At 42.2% G+C, this 19,280-nt stretch overlaps 1 protein-coding gene across 2 annotated transcripts in view; it reads left to right on the top strand.

The window, feature by feature from the left end:
- Positions 1-11,983, top strand: part of LOC143527906 (receptor tyrosine-protein kinase erbB-4-like) — a 224,328-nt gene extending 212,345 nt beyond the window's left edge. For both annotated transcript variants that reach the window (XM_077023281.1, XM_077023280.1), the window contains exons 21-27: positions 2,283-2,438; positions 2,593-2,668; positions 2,847-2,993; positions 3,805-3,902; positions 4,037-4,207; positions 4,695-4,983; positions 6,617-11,983. In XM_077023281.1, coding sequence (XP_076879396.1) covers positions 2,283-2,438; positions 2,593-2,668; positions 2,847-2,993; positions 3,805-3,902; positions 4,037-4,207; positions 4,695-4,983; positions 6,617-7,467 — 1,788 coding nt within the window. In that variant the 3' untranslated portion in view covers positions 7,468-11,983. The remainder of the gene's footprint in view (positions 1-2,282; positions 2,439-2,592; positions 2,669-2,846; positions 2,994-3,804; positions 3,903-4,036; positions 4,208-4,694; positions 4,984-6,616) is intronic.
- Positions 11,984-19,280: the final 7,297 nt, after the last annotated feature.

Raw genomic sequence — 19,280 nt, 5'->3', positions numbered from 1 at the left:
GCCCATTAAAACTCCCTTCATGCCATCTGGACTAGTGGCTTTATGATGTTTAATCCTTTTAATGACATAAATCCCTCAGTCACTGAGAAATCACTTCTCCTGTAAAATCATGGACCCTGGAGCCAACACAAACAACCTCATTTTGCTAAAATCATGCCCATCAAGTCTTGAATAAAGTTACCTTATTTGATAAACTGTGTGATTCATGGCACTGTGGAGCTGGTTTCTGTTCTCTTTTTATTCAGCCCTTGCCCGGCCTAGTATACGTTTCCAGTCCTTAGTCCTTCAATCTCACCCTTATCTGTATAATCCACCAGAGATTTTAATGTGTCATGTGCTTAATCTCTTATTTTAACTAAATTTAATATGCTCAATTTAGTTTCCATGCAAATGCACACACATAATAATATAAAGTCTTAAAATACAACAAATTATTCTACTATACACTCACCGACCACTTTATTAGGTACACCTGTCCAACTGCTCATTAACGTAAATGTCGAATCAACCAATCACATGGCAGCAACTCAATGCATTTAGGAATGTAGACTTGGCCAAGATGATCTGCTGCACTTCAAACCGAGCATCACAATGGGGAAGAAAGGTTATTTAAGTGACTTTGAACATGGTTGTTGGTGCCAGACAGGCTGGACTGAGTATTTCAGAAACTGCTGATCTACTGGGATTTTCACACATAACCATCTCTAGGGCTTATGGAAAATGGTATGAAAAAGAGGAAATATTCAGTGGGCCGCAGTTCTGTAGGTGCAAATACCTTGTTGATGCCAGAGGCCAGAGGAGAATGGCCAGACTGGTTCGAGCTGATAGAATGGCAACAGTAACTCAAATAACCAGTTGTTACAACTGAGGTATGCAGAAGAGCATCTCTGCATGCACAACACATCAAACCTTGAGGTGTATGGGCTACAGCAGCAGAAGACCACACCGGGTCTTCACATCACACACCACACCACACACTCCTGTCAGCTAAGAACAGGAAACTGAGGGTAGAATTCGCACAGGATTGGAAAAACATTGCCTGGTCTGATGAGTCTTAATTTGTGCTGCAGTTCGGATGGTAGGCGTCAACAATGTGGATGCACGGATCCATCCTGCCTTGTATTGACAGTTCAGGCTGGTGGTGGTGGTGCAATCGTAGATACTGTATTTTCCTGGCACACTTTGGGCCCATTACTAGCAATTGAGCATTGTGTCAACGCCACAGCCTACCTTATTGTTGCTGACCATGTCCATCCCTTTATGACCACAGTGTACCCATCTTCTGATGGATAAATTCAGCAGGATAGCGCACCATGTCATAAAGCTCAAATCATCTTGGACTGGTTTCTTGAACACGACAATGACACTGTACTCAAATGGCCTCCACAGTGACCAGGTCGCTATCCAATAGAGCACCTTTGGGATGTGGTGGAACCGGAGACTCACATCATGGATGTGCAGCCGACAAATCTGCAGCAACTGCATGATGCTATCATGTCAATATGGACCAGATTATCTGAGGAATGTTTCCAGTACCTTGTTGAATCTATGCCACAAAGGATTAAGGCAGTTTTGAAGGCAAAAGGGGGTAAGAGGGGCAAAAGGGGGTCTATACGGTAAACTATATAGTATATAGTATCCTTAAACATATATCTAGATAAATGCATGTATAGTTTTTTTAAGTCCATGCATTTCCTTGTCCAATCAGCTGATATGTAACGAAATGATGTCATTCATTGTTTGGTATATGTCCATACATGTAGAGGTTCAATTGGTGCGAACAGGAGTCCATGCAGGAGAGGTGCAAGGAGATGGTTTAAGTTTGTTATAAGGTGTCATACAGATTTTCAGCCTGTCAGTAGGGTCGGAATCTAATATGACAGGTCCTAATAAAAAGCCCTGATGCACTCACTCAAAGGCAAAAGAGACTCACCTGTAAGGTGAAGGAGAAGAGTGCATAGTATTTGAGTCTTCTTTTTCAACATAGTCTGAAGCAGAACTAATCTGTATGTTAGGCTTTAATGTTACAGAAATGTCTGTGCTTGTGAATTACATACAGTTAGTTTTGCATGCCTCAGTTGAATTTGTTTATGCTTAAATCCCTAAATACCAGTTTTGAAATAGCTCATGAAGTGAATAATAATGACAACATCCAATCAGTTGAGAGCAAACATGATGAAACACTTAATGAAAATCTATAAGAATAGCTACCACGACCCCTGCAGCTCCCGCCATGCTGATTCTGGCCATGAATAAAGACTGCCATGTTTTCACGCTTTTAGGGGATGATGTACTTGGAGGAGAGGAGACTGGTCCACAGGGACCTAGCTGCCCGTAACGTTCTGGTGAAATCTCCCAGCCATGTCAAGATCACAGACTTCGGTCTGGCCCGCCTGCTGGATGCTGACGAAAAGGAGTACAACGCAGATGGTGGCAAGGTCAGGAAGTAAACCAGGCTCTTCTTGTCACAGACAGGAAGTTGTCCTGGGTCACACCTAATGTTCATGGCATGTTTTTTTTTTAACAAAAAGCAAAAAGCTAAAGGCATTTCAGGTGGTTTTCTCCCTTCATCACTCTCTCACTCTTGTGCAGATGCCTATCAAATGGATGGCACTGGAGTGTATTCACTACAGAAAGTTCACACACCAGAGTGATGTCTGGAGCTATGGTGAGGGAAATGATTGCTAGTAATTTACTAATAAGAGCATATTATATTTAAGAAATTTAAGAGATATTATAACTCCCTACAATGTGAACATTTTTAAAGGTTTAATTACTTTTAATAAAGCTGTTACTTAGGAGCGGAAGTAAGAGTGTTTTTATGTTTATGATGTCAACTGTGCCAGGAGTGACTATCTGGGAGCTGATGACATTTGGAGGAAAGCCATATGATGGGATTCCCACACGTGAGATTCCAGACATCCTGGAAAAGGGTGAACGTCTGCCTCAACCCCCAATATGCACCATAGACGTCTACATGGTCATGGTCAAATGTGAGTCTTGCATGGTAACTCAACCCACTGTATGCACCACAGATGTATATATGGTCCAGATCAAGTGTTATAGTACAGTCTGAGTAAGCATTTTATTTACAGACATCTTACAAGTCCCTGGTATTAGTATATGGATCAATTGTGAATGTTCTCAACCAAATCAAAAAGCACGCAAGAATGAAGATTAGACACATTAATTCTAATTGCAATTAGACTCAGTTGTCGCTGTATCCTTAATAAACACACGGACAATGAACTATTGATAGAGACCACATTCAGTTTGATTACTTCAGTAATTGCTGCTCATTTAGATAAGTGTCTGGTGTGTAAGCTGCAAGAAGATCATAATTGTTAGGAAATGAAGATCACACAGAGGGAGCTGGTTTAAGCAAATGGCTGTCAGGAGAGGGCTGATTCCCCATCAGTGCTGTCACCAGTTCAGCACGTTGTTTTAAATGCTAAAGAATGTCAGCTAATCTGACTGGTTAGAAGGCAGACATCCCTCTTTTTTTGTAACCATTGAACTCTCTCAGAGTGTAAATACCTACTTAGTCAATTAGGGATGACATGAGGAATATGCCTTTGGTTCCCTTTCCATTAACAAATGTCAAGTGCCTAAGAATTGCAATTTCTCAATTCATGTTATTTCATAGTTTGGTATGAACACAGTCTTAACAGACTTCATTATACTTAAGTAACATGATGGAACCCCAGTGACTGTAGGACCACACTGACGAGTTTCTGCTGTGTTGTGTGAAGGGATCTGCTTCTCCTTCTGACTTATGTTGTCTTGCTCCATTGCCCCCTCAAGGTTGGATGATAGATGCTGACAGTCGACCCAAGTTTAAAGAGCTGGCTGTGGAGTTCTGCAGGATGGCCCGAGACCCACAGAGATACCTAGTCATCCAGGTAACCAGTGCAAATGCTAACATGATAAATACATTTGTTATTTTGGCCCTGCATGTAAAAAAGGAGCTGTTTTTGGCCTCTTAGCTCATACAGCTTCATGGGTAGAGAGTAATTGGGCTATTTTTTGGTCTCAGGGGGATGACTGCATGAAGTTGCCCAGTCCAACCCACAGTAAGTTCTTCCAGAGTCTTCTGGGTGAGGAGGATCTGGGAGACCTCATGGATGCTGAGGAGTACCTGGTACCCCAAACCTGTAATACCCCTGCCTCTTCTCACACCTCCAGACCTTACCTGGATTCCAACTGGGTGAGTGCAGAGCAGTATCGCTGCCACTGTGAGAAAATTCTCTTAGTGAAACATATTCTCTTATATGTTCTCTTAGAACTTCGTAAGGCAGAATTTACTTGATGAGCATTCATTGAAATTCAAGTTTTTAGACTAATATATAGCTAATATTTTAGACTAATGTATCTCAAATTAGAGATATTCAGGAATATGCAATTACACAGAGTTTGTAGCCAGGATACTACACTTTTCTAGAAATCCTTGACAGGTCTTTTTTGCTTTACTATACCTATAACACATTGTTTCCTGAAAATCTGTGTGCAAATTATGATCTTGGTGTTTGCTGTTCGAGCCAGTCTCCAGCAGGTGTCTGAGAGACTGAGGACGTATTATTCAGCGAAATAATACGTCCTCAGTCGTTCTTCAATTGGTGATTACTGGACATCTTGTTGTGTGTTCTTCAGAAAAATGGACAGTATTAGAATGTAATAACCTCTCTCCCTTTTAGAACCAGTGTGGATACCGTGATGGAGCTCTTCAGCCAGAAGAGCTTTCAGGGTCCCAGTCTTGTGAGGCCTCCAGTCCCACCATCAACCCAGTGACTCCAGCAGGGGCTCAGGCCCCCCAGGGGGAGCAGCGCTGTAACGGAACCCTGAAGAAGCAGCCTGGAGGCGTGGAGGATGGTGGCAGCCAGCGCTACAGTGCCGACCCCACCATCTTCTTGGGAGAGAGAACCCAGAGAGGAGCCCCTACTGAGGATGGCTACGTGAAACCCAGGAAGGACACCAGCTCCTCAGGTGAGCCCCATCCAAAGAAAAGTAAATAGCTTGTCCTTGAGTATTCTGTTAATTGCTATTGAATGCTGTAATGAATGTTGAACTCATTTAGAATACAATATTTACAATACAATAAATCCCATGTAAAAATCAGTAAAGTCAGGTCTACTCCATTCTTAGTCTTTGCGATGCAGAAAGTTCTCCTGCTTAGGCCTGGAGGTCTCACTGCAAAAGCTTCATCTGGCTACTCAAAAAATACCTACAGTCAGCAAGTATCTGTTGTGTAGTGTTCACCTGTGTGTGGCTACCTAACAATAATTGCTAAATATGAATTCCCTTTGGATGTTGCTTTTATGCATATTCCATGGTGCATATTTTCATATTCCATTAAACTAGGGGTGTATTCAACTAAGGATTTTCATAGTCGAATCTGATTCGTCAGCTTTTCCCTTTAGTCGACTAATAGTCGAATCGGGTTTATTTTTACTTTTTATTTAGAGCATCTTAAACGGGATCGCGTTCTCATTCAGGACTTTTTTCCTCTTCAAAGTAAAAACCTAAAACACTCAGATAAATGAATACATACGGTAGGTTGGCTTTATTCAGCTTTTATTTATTCACTTACTTATTTTTTATGAAACGTTAGAGAACATTAACCGTCAGTGCGCATTGCGCATATCGCAAGGTTCAAGTAACGGGGTTTAAAAGCAAACAACAAAAAATGTTTATAGGCTACTTGCCAAGACCCACCGCGACGAGACGAGATGACACGACCGAAACGACAAACCGCTGAATTGTTTTTTTTTTTTTTTTCGCCTTACGCGTTTTAAATGGTATGCCATGTTGGTTGTTGTCGTGCGAAATGAAACACGTTGATGACATAACTTGCACTTTACTTTGTTTGATTCATCTTTATCTTTTTCAAACTTTTGAAGTTTTTTAGTAGCCATTAATCTCGGTAGATGCTGCGTATTCTGTGGCGTGTTCAGCTCTGCTCGTTTAGATTGTGCAACTGCAGGGTGTGATTTATGAATGTGTAGTAAGGAAGATGCCTATTGTTAATGCGCAAACATCATTTTTCAATATTTATTAACAGAAATTAGGATGATTTTATTTGACAAAAGGCTATATATAACAAAAACAAAGACATTTCATGTAACAACTAATGCTTAGCTGCATCCTTGGGCACCCCCATGCAGTTAAAATGGTACATTCGACTATGACGTTCATAGTCGACTAGGGGGTATAGTCGACTATAGTCGAATCAGCGACTATTGCAGGTCACCCCTACACTAAACATAATATTAATATAAGTTTGGATGGTGTGATTTGGATAGTGAGTGTTCCCCCAAAGCTATATACCTAATAAGCTAATAATTTATTTTTAGGGGGAACAGATAGAACTTTTTGCTGCTTACATTGCTTACCATAATGGGTTAGCTAGCTACTTAGCTTGACGGTTAGCTACCTAGCTACAGCGCATACACAGAGGCCCCTTGAGCACACACCTTTCAGCAACAAGACTTTGAGTACAAATAAATCTTGGTGGCCTGTTTTAGGGAATATTTATTAATCTTTTAATTGTGCTTCCTGTATGTCTAAGGAGCACGTTTGAGAATGTAAAATTCACTGTGAGTTGTGTTTATTTTTGTAGAGTCCTCTAATCCAATTGAGGAGAATCCATTTGTCACTCGGCGAAAAAACAGAGAGATTCATGCCCTCGACAACCCTGGTTACCACAGCACCCCAGATGGGCACCCCAAAGTCGAGGATGAGTATATCAATGAGCCCTTCTACCACAACGCAGGTGAAATGAGTCAGGGGTCACTGAAGAAGAACGGGGTTCCTGTTCCTCTGCACTCCTTAACCACAACCGACACTACAAATATCCACACACCCCTCACCAACCAAGCAGGAAGACCCCATTACCACAGCCAAGGAGCACATGTTCATTTTGCAATTCCACCAGTTCAGCCTCCCCCAAGTGGACCAATGAGTCAAAATGGCCACCACACCCTTTCAATAAAGGGGATCTCTACCGATCACATCAGTAAGGCTGGTCATCCTTCACCATCAGACCCAATATGTCATATTAGTCACCAGGTCCAGGCGACGTACTCAGTCCCGGCTGGTTTCTCAGATCAACAAGCAGCCATGGCGAAGAGTACAGCTGCTAGTAAAGTAAGTAGCATTACCGGTCTCCCTGGTCACAATGTCCACCTGAGCAGTGTTCCTCAGTCAAGTCACACCGGAACAATAATGGTGGACAAGATGCACAAGAGCACCTTTGACAATCCAGAGTACTGGCACCACAGCCTTCCAGCCAAGGTCACACAACGCCCTCCAGATCTCCCACTGGTCTGCAGTAACAGTTTCCTCTATAAGCAGAATGGCCGCACGCGATCTGCCGTGGCTGAGAATCCTGAGTACCTGTCAGAGTCTGGCATGAAGCCAGGGATGGTCCTGCCTCCTCCACCATACCGACAGAGGAACACTGTGGTATAAAGCCCTGGTTATCACCGTTCCAGAGCCTGGTTCCTCTACCAGCACCTTAGATGTATTTCCTTTTTCCGTGGCAGTTCCTGGAAAGTTTATACACTGAACTCAATGGCTCCCTTCTCCTGCCACAGCAGATTTTCCCAAGGTAGGAAGTACATGGCTAAACAGGGAAAGTAGGTCAGTCCAATCTTTCCAAGCAAACTTCATCCCAGAATGTTTGCCCAGGCAAAGTAGAGACAAACGTGTAACTTCCAGCCATGTGTATCTCTTCTTCATCCTGCCTGGAATGTATTGGAACTTCAGAACATTTTAAAGGAGGCAAATAGGACACAATGAAAGTTTATCATGTAATTTCAAAAAACTAAATTTTACTGTCTAGGAAAAAGAAACACCTCAACATTTTCTTTAGTTTCTCAGACTTGGTTTTAAGGTTCATGATCAGGTCTCATGTATTGGTAATTACAGTGAAACTGATTTTCTTTTTTACTTTTATTCCACAATTCGTACAAGCATATACATAACTTTCACAGAGTGTAAAACCTGGTCATAATGTGAATGGATTCCAGTAGTTGTTCCTTCACTTTGCCAATATGTCACCATATCAATCAAATGTTAGCAGTCCAAACACATCACAGAACATAAGAACTGTTATCTACTGTGTTATCTACTACATTTTGTTTCAAATTGTTTAAAACCTTAATGGCTGAAGGCTTCAACACAATAAGGAAGATTAGTGAAATGAGCATGGCCAAAACTGTTAGATAATGTATATTAGACTAAAAACCTGTCTAGTGTACAAACCCTTCCAGGGAAACTTAAGGAACCTTGATAAAAAAGAAGACTCAACAATAGATCCATATTTCTTTGGCCTGCATCAGGTGGCAAAATTTCTAATTGATGGCAGATAGAAGAATTTTTTATTTATTCTGGATCAACTTCTATTGCTGTTTGAGCGATGTAATGAGATCCATACTATTGACTGATTGTAAACTGGATGAAAGTGAAGACATGGAGTTTTCCATCATTTAGGGTGAATAGAGTACCCTAAAGCCACTGTGAAGTTAAAGGTTTAGTTCTTGAATTATGTAATTGACTCAAGTCAAATTGGACACCGACTTCAGTAGGAGCAAAACCTGAGTAAAAATACTTTTGAATAGGAGGATGACAACAAAAGGCTACTCAAGTATGTAGTTGCCTATAGATTATAAGAGAGAGAAAGACCTAAAAAGGTCCAAATACATCAAAAATAATTTTGTGAATGTAGCTAGCTACCACCCACCTCTGGAAATGACTGCCCTGCCAGATACAGACAGTTTCAGGCAGATGTAATTAGATCCTCAGCATGCAGAAGCCAGAGTGAGTCGGTGAGGTATTATATCTAGATCTCAGGGTAAAGGGTTGAATTAGAGTGGAGCTGTTCGTACCAGAAGCACAAAGCCAGAAAAAACATGAAATGTAATATAGTTTGAGATTCACAGGCACTAGGGTAGTGTGGCAGGGCCAGTATATGTAGTGCACTTGGCACTAAAGAGCAACTCTACAGTATTTAGCATCTGTTTGTTATTTGTTAAGAGTATTCTTTCATCAAGGTTGTTTTCAGGTTAACAGTTGTTTCTATTTTCCAGACAACCTGTGTTTAGCCTGAAGGTATAACCAATGGTTTACACCTACAAATGAACTTACAGAAAGCAAACTATTGCTGAATAGCATAATGAATTTAACTGCCAAATTATCATGAAGCCTTATCTTCAAACGTCACAACTCAATCTTCAGTTACCGTTTGCCGATATGTTGCTTGAGAGTTTTGTTAAAGTCAGGAAAGAACCATTATCACAGAGAGCCTGTCTTAGCTGAGATGTATAATGTAATATACACTGACAGGCCCTGAGGTCATGATCATGACTTATAGTATTTAATAGATGAGAGATGGGGGAAAAGAATCTATAGTCAACATATTTGTTTAATCACACAGAGAGATGGTAGGTAATACATATCAAATCTGTGCAGGAGTCTTTTTTTCCACAAAAAAATCACTCGCCACAGGCTACATGACGAATTCAGAGGAATCAGAAAAGAACTTGATAATGATGTGGTTTCTGTCTCCTCGTAGAAGCACTCTCTACAGCATAGAACATAAAATGATGACTTTGAGGTTGAAGTAAGGAATGTATGCTCTAATTCAGTGTATTGAATTCAAATTGGTATTTATTGATCACTGACATCTATGTAGCTTGAGAACTAGAGGTAATCATTATTATTTTTATGTCCTGGTTTCAGAGGAACATAAGTGATTAGACAAATTATTAGAATTTCAAATAAACTTGTCATGTTTACTGAGTTGCACTGGGTGGCTAACCCGTGCCTAACGTCTGAGACGCACAGATGTCACCAACCACTGCGTGAAAAGGTGATTCATTTGTTAAGCCTATAATCCAACTGCTTTCAGTTCCTACTTATTTTTCCTTTAGTCTTTAGTTTTATAGACTGAAATGCATGTTCAGTAGCTTAAAGCCATACTGGTGTTGGATATTAACTGGGAAGGACAGGACGTTTCTGCTCTTTGGGGTGTAGTGGTATGTTTGAGGCTGCTGTGCTGCAGAGAAGGTTCCTCTGGTTTTTGATGGACTTGGTTGGATCTGAGCACCTATGATGCTTCGGTCTTCTGCAGTCAGGACAGTGGAAAAGGCAAGCTAACCTGTTTCACTGGTGGTCCTGTGTACCCTGACATTTGTTCTCATAAAAGGTGGGGTGCTTTGGAACCTCAGCAGTGACGTCCTCACACACACACACAATTTCTGCTTTTCATCACCCTGTTACAGATTGTAGGTTTTTAATCTCTTGTGTGCATAATACTGCTATTAATCTCACGTGTCCATAACAGTGCTTTTATTCTCACATGTCTGTAACATTTGTCCAAGAACTTAGCAGAATCTTTCTGGGGGGTTTTCACCATAGTGTAACTTGGTCCTTTGGTCCTTTTTTTTTTGAAAAAACTTTTCAAAAAAAAAAAAAAAAAAACTTTTCAAAAAAAAAATTTTCAAACCTGTCTAATATACTTTGAACCCCTAAAATGAGATCTACAGTCTGTACGGTAACTTCAGAGTACCTCTCCAAATTCAATGCATCTCTGTCCAAATCAACAGCAACAACAGCTAAAAACTGTCAGCATTAATTTCTTGACCGACTGCACTATATATATCGGATATACCACACATTTAACTTAACTGTATATATATTTGTCTCTGTAAATTACATTTTTTTAAAACTAGTAAAAGCACTGGAATTTGCACATGACTGTAATATATAATGAGGTGATAAAACACATGACGTTTGTGTGTGTAAAACAGAAATGTGAAAAAAATGTGTGGAAAATGTAGAAGATTTCTGAGCCAATGAGGTAAGGGCATTGTCATGGGCATGAGGACAGTGAATCTTGTGGTTGTTATAAAATAAAAATGTGAATAATATTTTTATAGTGCATCAGAAGGCATTTACAAGATGGAATTGTAAATACAGGGAAACTCACATCTGATTTTTTATTACTATTATTATTATCATTTTATGTTTTCACTTTGTTAATTTATGTTTGGTGTGTGGTGTCTATAGTAGTGGTCTGGCATAGTGGCAGTTCCTGTGTGTACCTTTATGATTGTGATGTTTCTACGGTAATATCACCTCGACATAGATAAACACCTGCACAGTCAGCTTTGGTCATCAGTCATTCACTGTGTGTTGATGCAGGTTTCAGATGGAATGATGTAGGTTTTGATTTACCGTGGGTGATTGTGCTGTGTTAATTTGAAACCTTACGTCTATGGCGCCATCATGTTCTTCTTCTCCTACACCCCCTTTTGTGAGATTTGTATCAAGCTCTGCTCTGTGAAGGTGACAGCTACTATCTGCTTCTTCCACTAGCTTTGGCCCCCTGTTCTTCTGTCATTTCCCATAAGGTCCATCATCCATCTTTCTCTTTGTTATTCAGTGTAAATATGTGTGTAGAAGACCTGCTGGAAGACGCAAGAACTCTTACATTCACCATCTACTGCTGACCCTTTCTGTGTTGCTGATTACTGTACCTTACAGATAGTGATACAGAAACCCCAACGCATTAAAGAGTGAATGTAGCTTATATTTAATAAAACAAGTTTGGATGAGTTTATTTAACCTTTAAATGAATTCTAACTGATTTTATGTTTCAAATTTAAACCATGCAGTGCATTGGAATTTTTCCGCATTTCGATTCATACAAAGACTGATGAGCATCAAACAGATGAACCCTGTGTATACTGTGAGAAATGTGTGATGTTCGTCTTCAAACTGATTTTCTCAGACAGGTTTATGGACGTTTAAGTTTATTCACGCTCTTCCGTGTCATTGCTTGGTTTTGTTATTGTTTTTTCCTCAGCACTGGGCACACCTTTCCTCTGAACTTTACACTGTATGGTACCTGAGGCTTTATATATCACTGAACTACTTTTCCTTGCATTTGTTACATGACCCTGTCAAAAATATATATTTTTAATTTAATACAAATAAAGATCAATTGAATATTTGAAGATTGGCATGCTTGATTAGCCTGTCATTTTTTTATGCCTCTTGCATCCAAATTTCCTATTTTCTCAGATTTTGTAAATATCATGTGTCTGTAAGTAAATTGCAACCCTTGTAAACTTTCACTTTTGCATTTGATAAGTAATGCACTGACATTTTATTTTGGTCTCAATGCACTGAATAATATGAATACTAATATATTGGATAATTGAAATGCACTGAACGTGTGGCACAACATGATGGCAAAATGACGTCCACTTGCACCTAATCTCACCACCACAACACACAAGATGTATGTCATAAGTACACTATTCATGATCCGTACCAAACAGTACAAAACAACCAACCAGCTGTGTAGCTTGTAGCTCAGTGGTTACTGCTACCAACCAATGAGCATAAGTGACTGGGTAGGTAACAGTGTAACAGGGTAACAGAGTAACAGGTTAATGATGATGCATGTTGGTTATTTTTCCTAAGAGCCTGCTAGTGTTGACATTAATCAAACAATTGCCATTTTAAAACACTAAGGAAAATGGAATAAAATTGGCTCAAATAGAAGCAATTGTGACATTCTACATTGGTTCTCAGTATAAATTTGTATGAGTAGGTCGATAACTCGTAAATCTTTCAACCTGTTTAATGCAAGAGCCCTGAAATGCTGCTGACATTTCCAGTAATTTTTTCCCAATTGCACTCCCTGTTGACTTGAATCACTTATGTAAACTTGATATCAGCTAAATAATTTTCCATTCCACAAATAACTTTTGCTGCGCTTCCAGACTTTCATCACTTCAATCATAAATAATACACAACTGTCCAACACTTGAATATGATCTCTCTGAAGTTACAGCTATAAATACTAATCAGCTAACTCCTCATTGGCTGGTCTTGGGCTGTTTATGCAGTGAAATACCCTCACTTTCATTCTTTGTTTTTTTTTTAACCCTATCCTGGAATCTTATCCTCCTCTTGGAATTAGAAACCAAAACTGTGCAGGAATGGGGGTAATGCTTTAGAGCTAAGGTTTGATGAGGTTTAAGCTAAACTTAAAAACTAGATGGTTTTCTGGGGGACTGGTTTGTGAATATGGTATTTGGCAGGCAGGTGTACCTTACCTCACACTGCTTTTCTTACTTACATCTGGTCGACTCTCACAGCGCTAACACCAAGATGTGACAGATGTATGATCACTCAAATTTCATCCTGTGCCATTAATTAATGTGTGATTCTGCAGTTTCAGGCCTTTTTGGACATGTTTACAAAAAGGACACCCTTTCCACAGTCTTAATCGTTTAATTTGTCTAGCAACAAGATCTGAAAGTGGTGCACTTTCATTACCAGAGAATGTTGTGCTTTGAGTCTGTTTTTCATTTCCACTACACCGCAGATCATCTCTTTTAAATATCCTAATTCAAAATAGCTTTGAATATGGTTCTCACATTTGCTCATGTGTAACACAGCAAGAGACGAGGCAGAATGCAGGGGTGAAAGCAAAGTTTTCTGGGGTTTTTTTTACACAAAACATGCCTTAACGGGCAATAGTCAGGACAACAACTGACAAACATATGCAACACACACAGCTAAACACACACACATTAACAAGACACATGCAGCACATAACACTAACTAGACAAGGACAGGTGTAACGAATGATGCAGACAAACACATATGCACAGACACACATGAACGTATACAAAAACAGAGGTGAGAACTAGCCCGAGGAACGAGTCAGGGGTTGACAACATGACAAAGTGTTTGCACGTAAATCATTAGCTTTTCGTTTGATTAATTTTGTCAAAAAATATATGTGGTGGTGGAGTGGAAATGTGGTGATGTGCAGTGGAAATTATGGTGTGTTGTGAAAATTATATTCAATGAATTTTGAATAACTCACTCACTTCCTGGTGGCCAGTGATGCACAGGGACATTGTGCAACATGTAGCCTCATTTACAGAGTGTGTACGCGTCAAGACCACACCTGCTGGTAAGCTTCTCCCCTTTCCTACACCACACTGCCCTAGGTTTCATCATTGATTTTGTGACATGTCCAAGCCTTCAAGGGAAACATCATCATCCTCATTGTCGTAGAGCGATCCTTGGAGATGGTCTGGTGCATCCCTCTCCCGTGGCCTCCTAAGACCGAGTTGACCTGCTTTTTCGCCATGTCTTCAGACAGTTTGTGCTGTCAGAAGACATTGTGTCTGATCAGGGGACTCAGGTCACATTACGGAGATCTGAACATCATGGTGAGCCTCACATCCGGCTGGAGAGGATGACCAGGAGCACCTAACCCTAATCCTAACACCTAACCCTAACCAGGTTAAAGTTCCTATGACTCCAGAAACCAGAAACCTGGTGCGCCTACCAGAGATGGGTGATACATGGGTGAGTCAATTTGAAGTCGCGCTTAAGTCGTCTAGAAAAAGACTTCAGACTTGACTCATGAACAATAAGAGTCAGTGTGTTATCCAGGCGCTGTGTGTGAAAGTTATAGAAATGTTTTTTGTGTGTTTATGTTGCCATTATTCGTGATCATACAGTGATTTCCCCTTGTGATGTATCACAACATCCGCTTATCGTGAGTGGGAAATTGGAGAAAAACATGAAATGTAAACAAACGAGGTTGCCATGACAACAGCTAGAGTACTGTACATGGTTGCCTTTGGCGATAGGGAGTTTAAGTCCTTGGGCATAACTGAAGGACGGTAACATGTAAAGAACGTGAGAAACAAATTAAGACACTGCAATTACCACATCAAACTTCATAAGCACCTATAACACTTGGATAGGTTTGTTTAGTTTACGTTAGACACTTAACCATTATTACAGCTTGCGTAAATGGTGTTCTCTTCTGAGGCTGTTGTTTCCAAACTGTATAGGAACTTTATTTAATGGCAAAATTTTTGTAGTGGAAATGATTACCATAGATTTTATAAATAAGTTTTCTATTTAAATTTTTTTCACATGCTAAATATTACAATATATATTTTTGTCACCATTTCCTTGATTAATAAAACCTCAAAAACACTTTTTAACAGGAGCTTTCTGTCATGAGACTGAAACAGCAGGAGGTGAGGGTGGCACATCTTTAAGATCTAGACCAAAATAAACAAACTGGAAAATGCACTAGCACTTAAATTACAGTTTGTAGTGCAAAGAGCTAATCAGTTCATTTACTCAGAAGAACAAAGAGTAACTATCAATGATGGATAAGTCCTTGGTTTAATGTAGCTCTCTTGGGACAGTACTGAGGAATGCACAGCACTGGATCTCTGGACCTGTGTGGTTCTATATAGAGAGGAATGGAGACATGAATGAGGAACAGGTGTGTTCTGATGAAAAGGAGTGTCAGTAGGTAGGAGATCATGAGTGAGAGAGTGGCCTGGTATGGGTGCGTGCGTGTCTGGGCGTGGGTGTTTCTCCTGAGGACTGGGACTGGCCTACCGTGACATTTTCCATGTTTTAAGACTAAAGGTCTGGGTCCCAGACAAAGATATTTAATGAAATTCACACATAAAATCATGTATTAAAGCCAAAAAAGCAATGACAATATAATAAAAAATTAACCAAAACAGTTTTTTAATGCTTAAAAAATGAAAATATGTGAATTTTATCATAAATACATGCCTAAAACACCCAAATGATAGTACGGTTAGGTTAGATGTTTGCATAAAACAGATTGCCTTTCTGAACAGTATGTTCCTTACTGTAGAAGTTCTTTGGGAATAACTAGCTTTGTCGTGTATTAATCGTAGGACCCCACCACATGTCAATCAATATCAGTATTTCCACTAAACAAGCTAATGGTGCTAAAGAAAGGGGGTTGATGAAGTACAACGCATTATGCTAACCTGGTCCTTTTATGCTTTCTCTGATTATAAGCTAAAATTTCTGGGTTCTGTAGAAATCCAAAACATACAAGTACTGAGGTGAGTTGTTTTTTCATTAGTTTCATAGTGTCATTCCACCAATGAAAGTACCAATAAACCAATGACCTCTCACAAAAGATTATTAAAGACATCTTAAATTTGAAAGGGCACAGGCTTTAATTTTACTTTCTCTTTTTTGGACTTTATATAACTCCCACAAAAGATGCTGCCTATTTTAAGACTGGCAAAATGTATTTAAGCAGTTAGCATTATTCTTTGAATCATAGCTTAGCTTAGAGTTGCAAGCTCTCTTCCTTTTCTTAGCAGTTCTTCATGGAGTTTATGCTGTTCTGAAGATCTAAATAGCACATACGGGTACCAAAGTTTTATGTAAAATATTGTCTTCCAACTTGTCTAATCAAGCAAAAAACATAAGTGTCACATTTTTTCTTAATAATGTATCATTTGCTTAAAAAAAGAACTAAAATGATGCTAAATGGACATACAAGCTGTTAACACATTTCCTGTTATCCTGCCACAGGCTCTGCATAACTAATGCCTTTTAAAATACGCTGTAAGAGCCGGCCATGTTTGTACAGCAGCAGTGCAGGCCAAACTCTCGCCTTGTTCTCCTCTCATCACGAGGATGATGAGATCACAAAGAGAAGTGTTTTTTGACTCTGCTCTGCCAAAAATGATCAATTATTATTCAGATAATTATTATTGTCCCATGCTGGGAGTTGGATCTAACATGTGGTCAATTTGGATTGGTAAGTGAGCAAAGTGCTGAAGTATTGGAATTTAGCCAAGATTGGAACTGTGGAAGACCAGAGGGGACTGCGGAGTTCAATTGTGAGAAATCTTTCGTTCTTTCTTTCAGTTGTCACTCTCACTCACTTTGTCAGTGTTCTGTACAGACCATGTTTCCTTTCTCACATTGGTGATGACAAAAAATGTAAATAAAATTGACTTTGACTTCTCTATCTATAAATCTGTCTATCAGGTAACATTCATTCATTTTTTCCCTTTGTGCTGTTTTTCAATTATTGACAATATAATGTGTATAGGCACATTGATTTTGCTAATACCATTAATAAACCCTGTTACTGTTACGGAACAGCTCCGGACCCTTCCCTGTGGGCGTGCCGTTACGTTGTCTGCGTGTCGTTATGTCCATGTTTGTACTTCCGTGGGCGTGGGTTGTTTGTGAGCGTGTTCGTTTGTTACACCTGTGCCTTGTCTCGAGGTCACGTGGATCTGTGTTATTCACCTATTTAATGTGCGTTTGCGCAGTGTCTTGTGCTCGTCTTTGTCTAAGTTTCATGCCAGTGTGAGTGTCACTGTTGTGTGCTTGCGCTACCGCATTGGAGCTGCGTGTTCTTGTTAAGTAAAGTTTGTTGTTTGCACCATATCTGTTCGTGTCGTGTCTGCTCCTCCGCACGTCACAGAAAGACGAGCCAAAGGATAAAAGGAATGCCTGGATACGCCACCCGGGCGTCTAAGGGGAGGAGGAAGAGCCGTCACCACCACGGCTCTTCCCCAGTCCGGCGCCACAAAGCCCCCGTCTCCGAGCAGGAGATGATGAAGAACCCCGTATGCGCATACATGCTCTGCGCGGCTCGTGAGACGGAAGATGCAGAGGTGGCAGAACACCTCCGCCTCTCTGCAGTGCGTATGTGGGAGGACCAGGACCTCGCCGCGTCCCTGGAGCTGCCACACCGGGCTGTGAGGGGCTGTGGGAACAAGCCTCAGCGCGAGTCATCTCCCGTACCGGTGCCCAAGAGCGCCGAAGAGGGAGAAGTCATGCTCGCCACCGGAGAAGTGGTGTTTTCGCCACCGGAGGAAGAGTCCCCCTCAGTATGCTCAAAGAGCACTGTGTGTTACGGGGGAGAGGAGGGCAGTCCCCCACCGTCTGAGGGCGAGGCGGAGGGGGCGGACTCCGAGGAGGAGGAGTATTCCCCGTCGGTGTGCTCCAAGAGCATGGTGTACTACGGGGAGGAAGACGTCAGTCCTCCGCCGTCTGACTACGGCGAGGAGAAAGAAGACTTCAGCCCCCCTTTATCGTTGTGCCCAGCCCCGTCGGGTTACGACGAGCAGAGCGAGGGGGAGAGTCTTCGGTCGGTGGGTTCGACCATGTGCAAAGGGGGTGGGAGCGGACCGGACAGTCCGCTCGCGTCGGAGAGTGGGGACTCCTGTGGGGAGGAGCCCATGGACCACTCCCGATGCGAGACCCCCACACAGTCCATGGACTGGAGCGTGGCTGAGGAGGAGATGCCGGCTATGGACACCACCCCCGATGCCGGATCCAGAGGAGGCTGGCCTGGCGGAGGAAGGGCTTCCTACGAGGGAAGCCCAGAGAGGGAGCAACGGCAAGCTTACGGGGCGGCAAGCCCCTACAACACTCCCGGTGGAGGGAACCGCGGACCCGCCGGTCGCGCTGCACCTCGCGCGTCCGCCAGATGGGCCACCCCCAAGCGGCCGACCGGTCGCGCTGCACCTCGCGCGTCCGCCAGATGGGCCACCCCCAAGCAGCCGACCGGTCGCGCTGCACCTCGCGCGTCCGCCAGATGGGCCACCCCCAAGCGGCCGACCGGTCGCGCTGCACCTCGCGCGTCTGCCAGATGGGCCACCCCCAAGCGGTCGACCAGCCGCGCTGCACCCCGCGCGTCCGCCAGCCGTGCGGCACCCGGCGGTGAGCGGGCGGAACAGGCGGGAGGAGTACCGCCGTCTGCGGCATCTCCAGCCCCCGGGACTTTCGCGCCGCTACAGGCGTCGCACAAGGCGGGAGGCCTGGCTCCGGGGATGAACGTGTGTGTTCCTGTGTTTTTGTCTGTCCCTATGTGTCTCCCGAACCCACTGTTCCCATTTGTGCCCTTCGTGTTTCCTGTACCGGTGTGCGTGTTTGTACTCGTGCCTTTGTTTAATGTTTTCTCCCATGTCTTCCCAGGGAGGGTATACTAGAGCGGTTCGCGGTGGTTCCCGCCGTCGGGGGTTACTGCTCTCGGAGGCTCTGTGATCCCGGCGGCTCCGGACCTGCCCGTCGGTGTAGGTTCGGGGCTTTCCAGCTGCGCGGGACACTCCGGGAGTAGCGAGCCCCTGGTGGGGGGTTCTGTTACGGAACAGCTCCGGACCCTTCCCTGTGGGCGTGCCGTTACATTGTCTGCGTGTCGTTATGTCCATGTTTGTACTTCCGTGGGCGTGGGTTGTTTGTGAGTGTGTTCGTTTGTTACACATGTGCCTTGTCTCGAGGTCACGTGGGTCTGTGTTATTCACCTATTTAATGTGCGCAGTGGTGGACAGTAACTAAGTAAATGTAATTCGTTACTGTACTTAAGTAACATTTCCATGTATCTGTACTTTACTCAAGTACTTTTATTTGGTAAGACTTTATACTTTTAC

This window comes from Brachyhypopomus gauderio, chromosome 12, assembly GCF_052324685.1.
Source record: "Brachyhypopomus gauderio isolate BG-103 chromosome 12, BGAUD_0.2, whole genome shotgun sequence".
In the NCBI taxonomy this organism is placed as follows: Eukaryota; Metazoa; Chordata; class Actinopteri; order Gymnotiformes; family Hypopomidae; genus Brachyhypopomus; species Brachyhypopomus gauderio.
The sequence above is the reverse complement of the archived record's forward strand: the minus strand, read 5'-3'. Positions and strand labels throughout refer to the sequence as shown.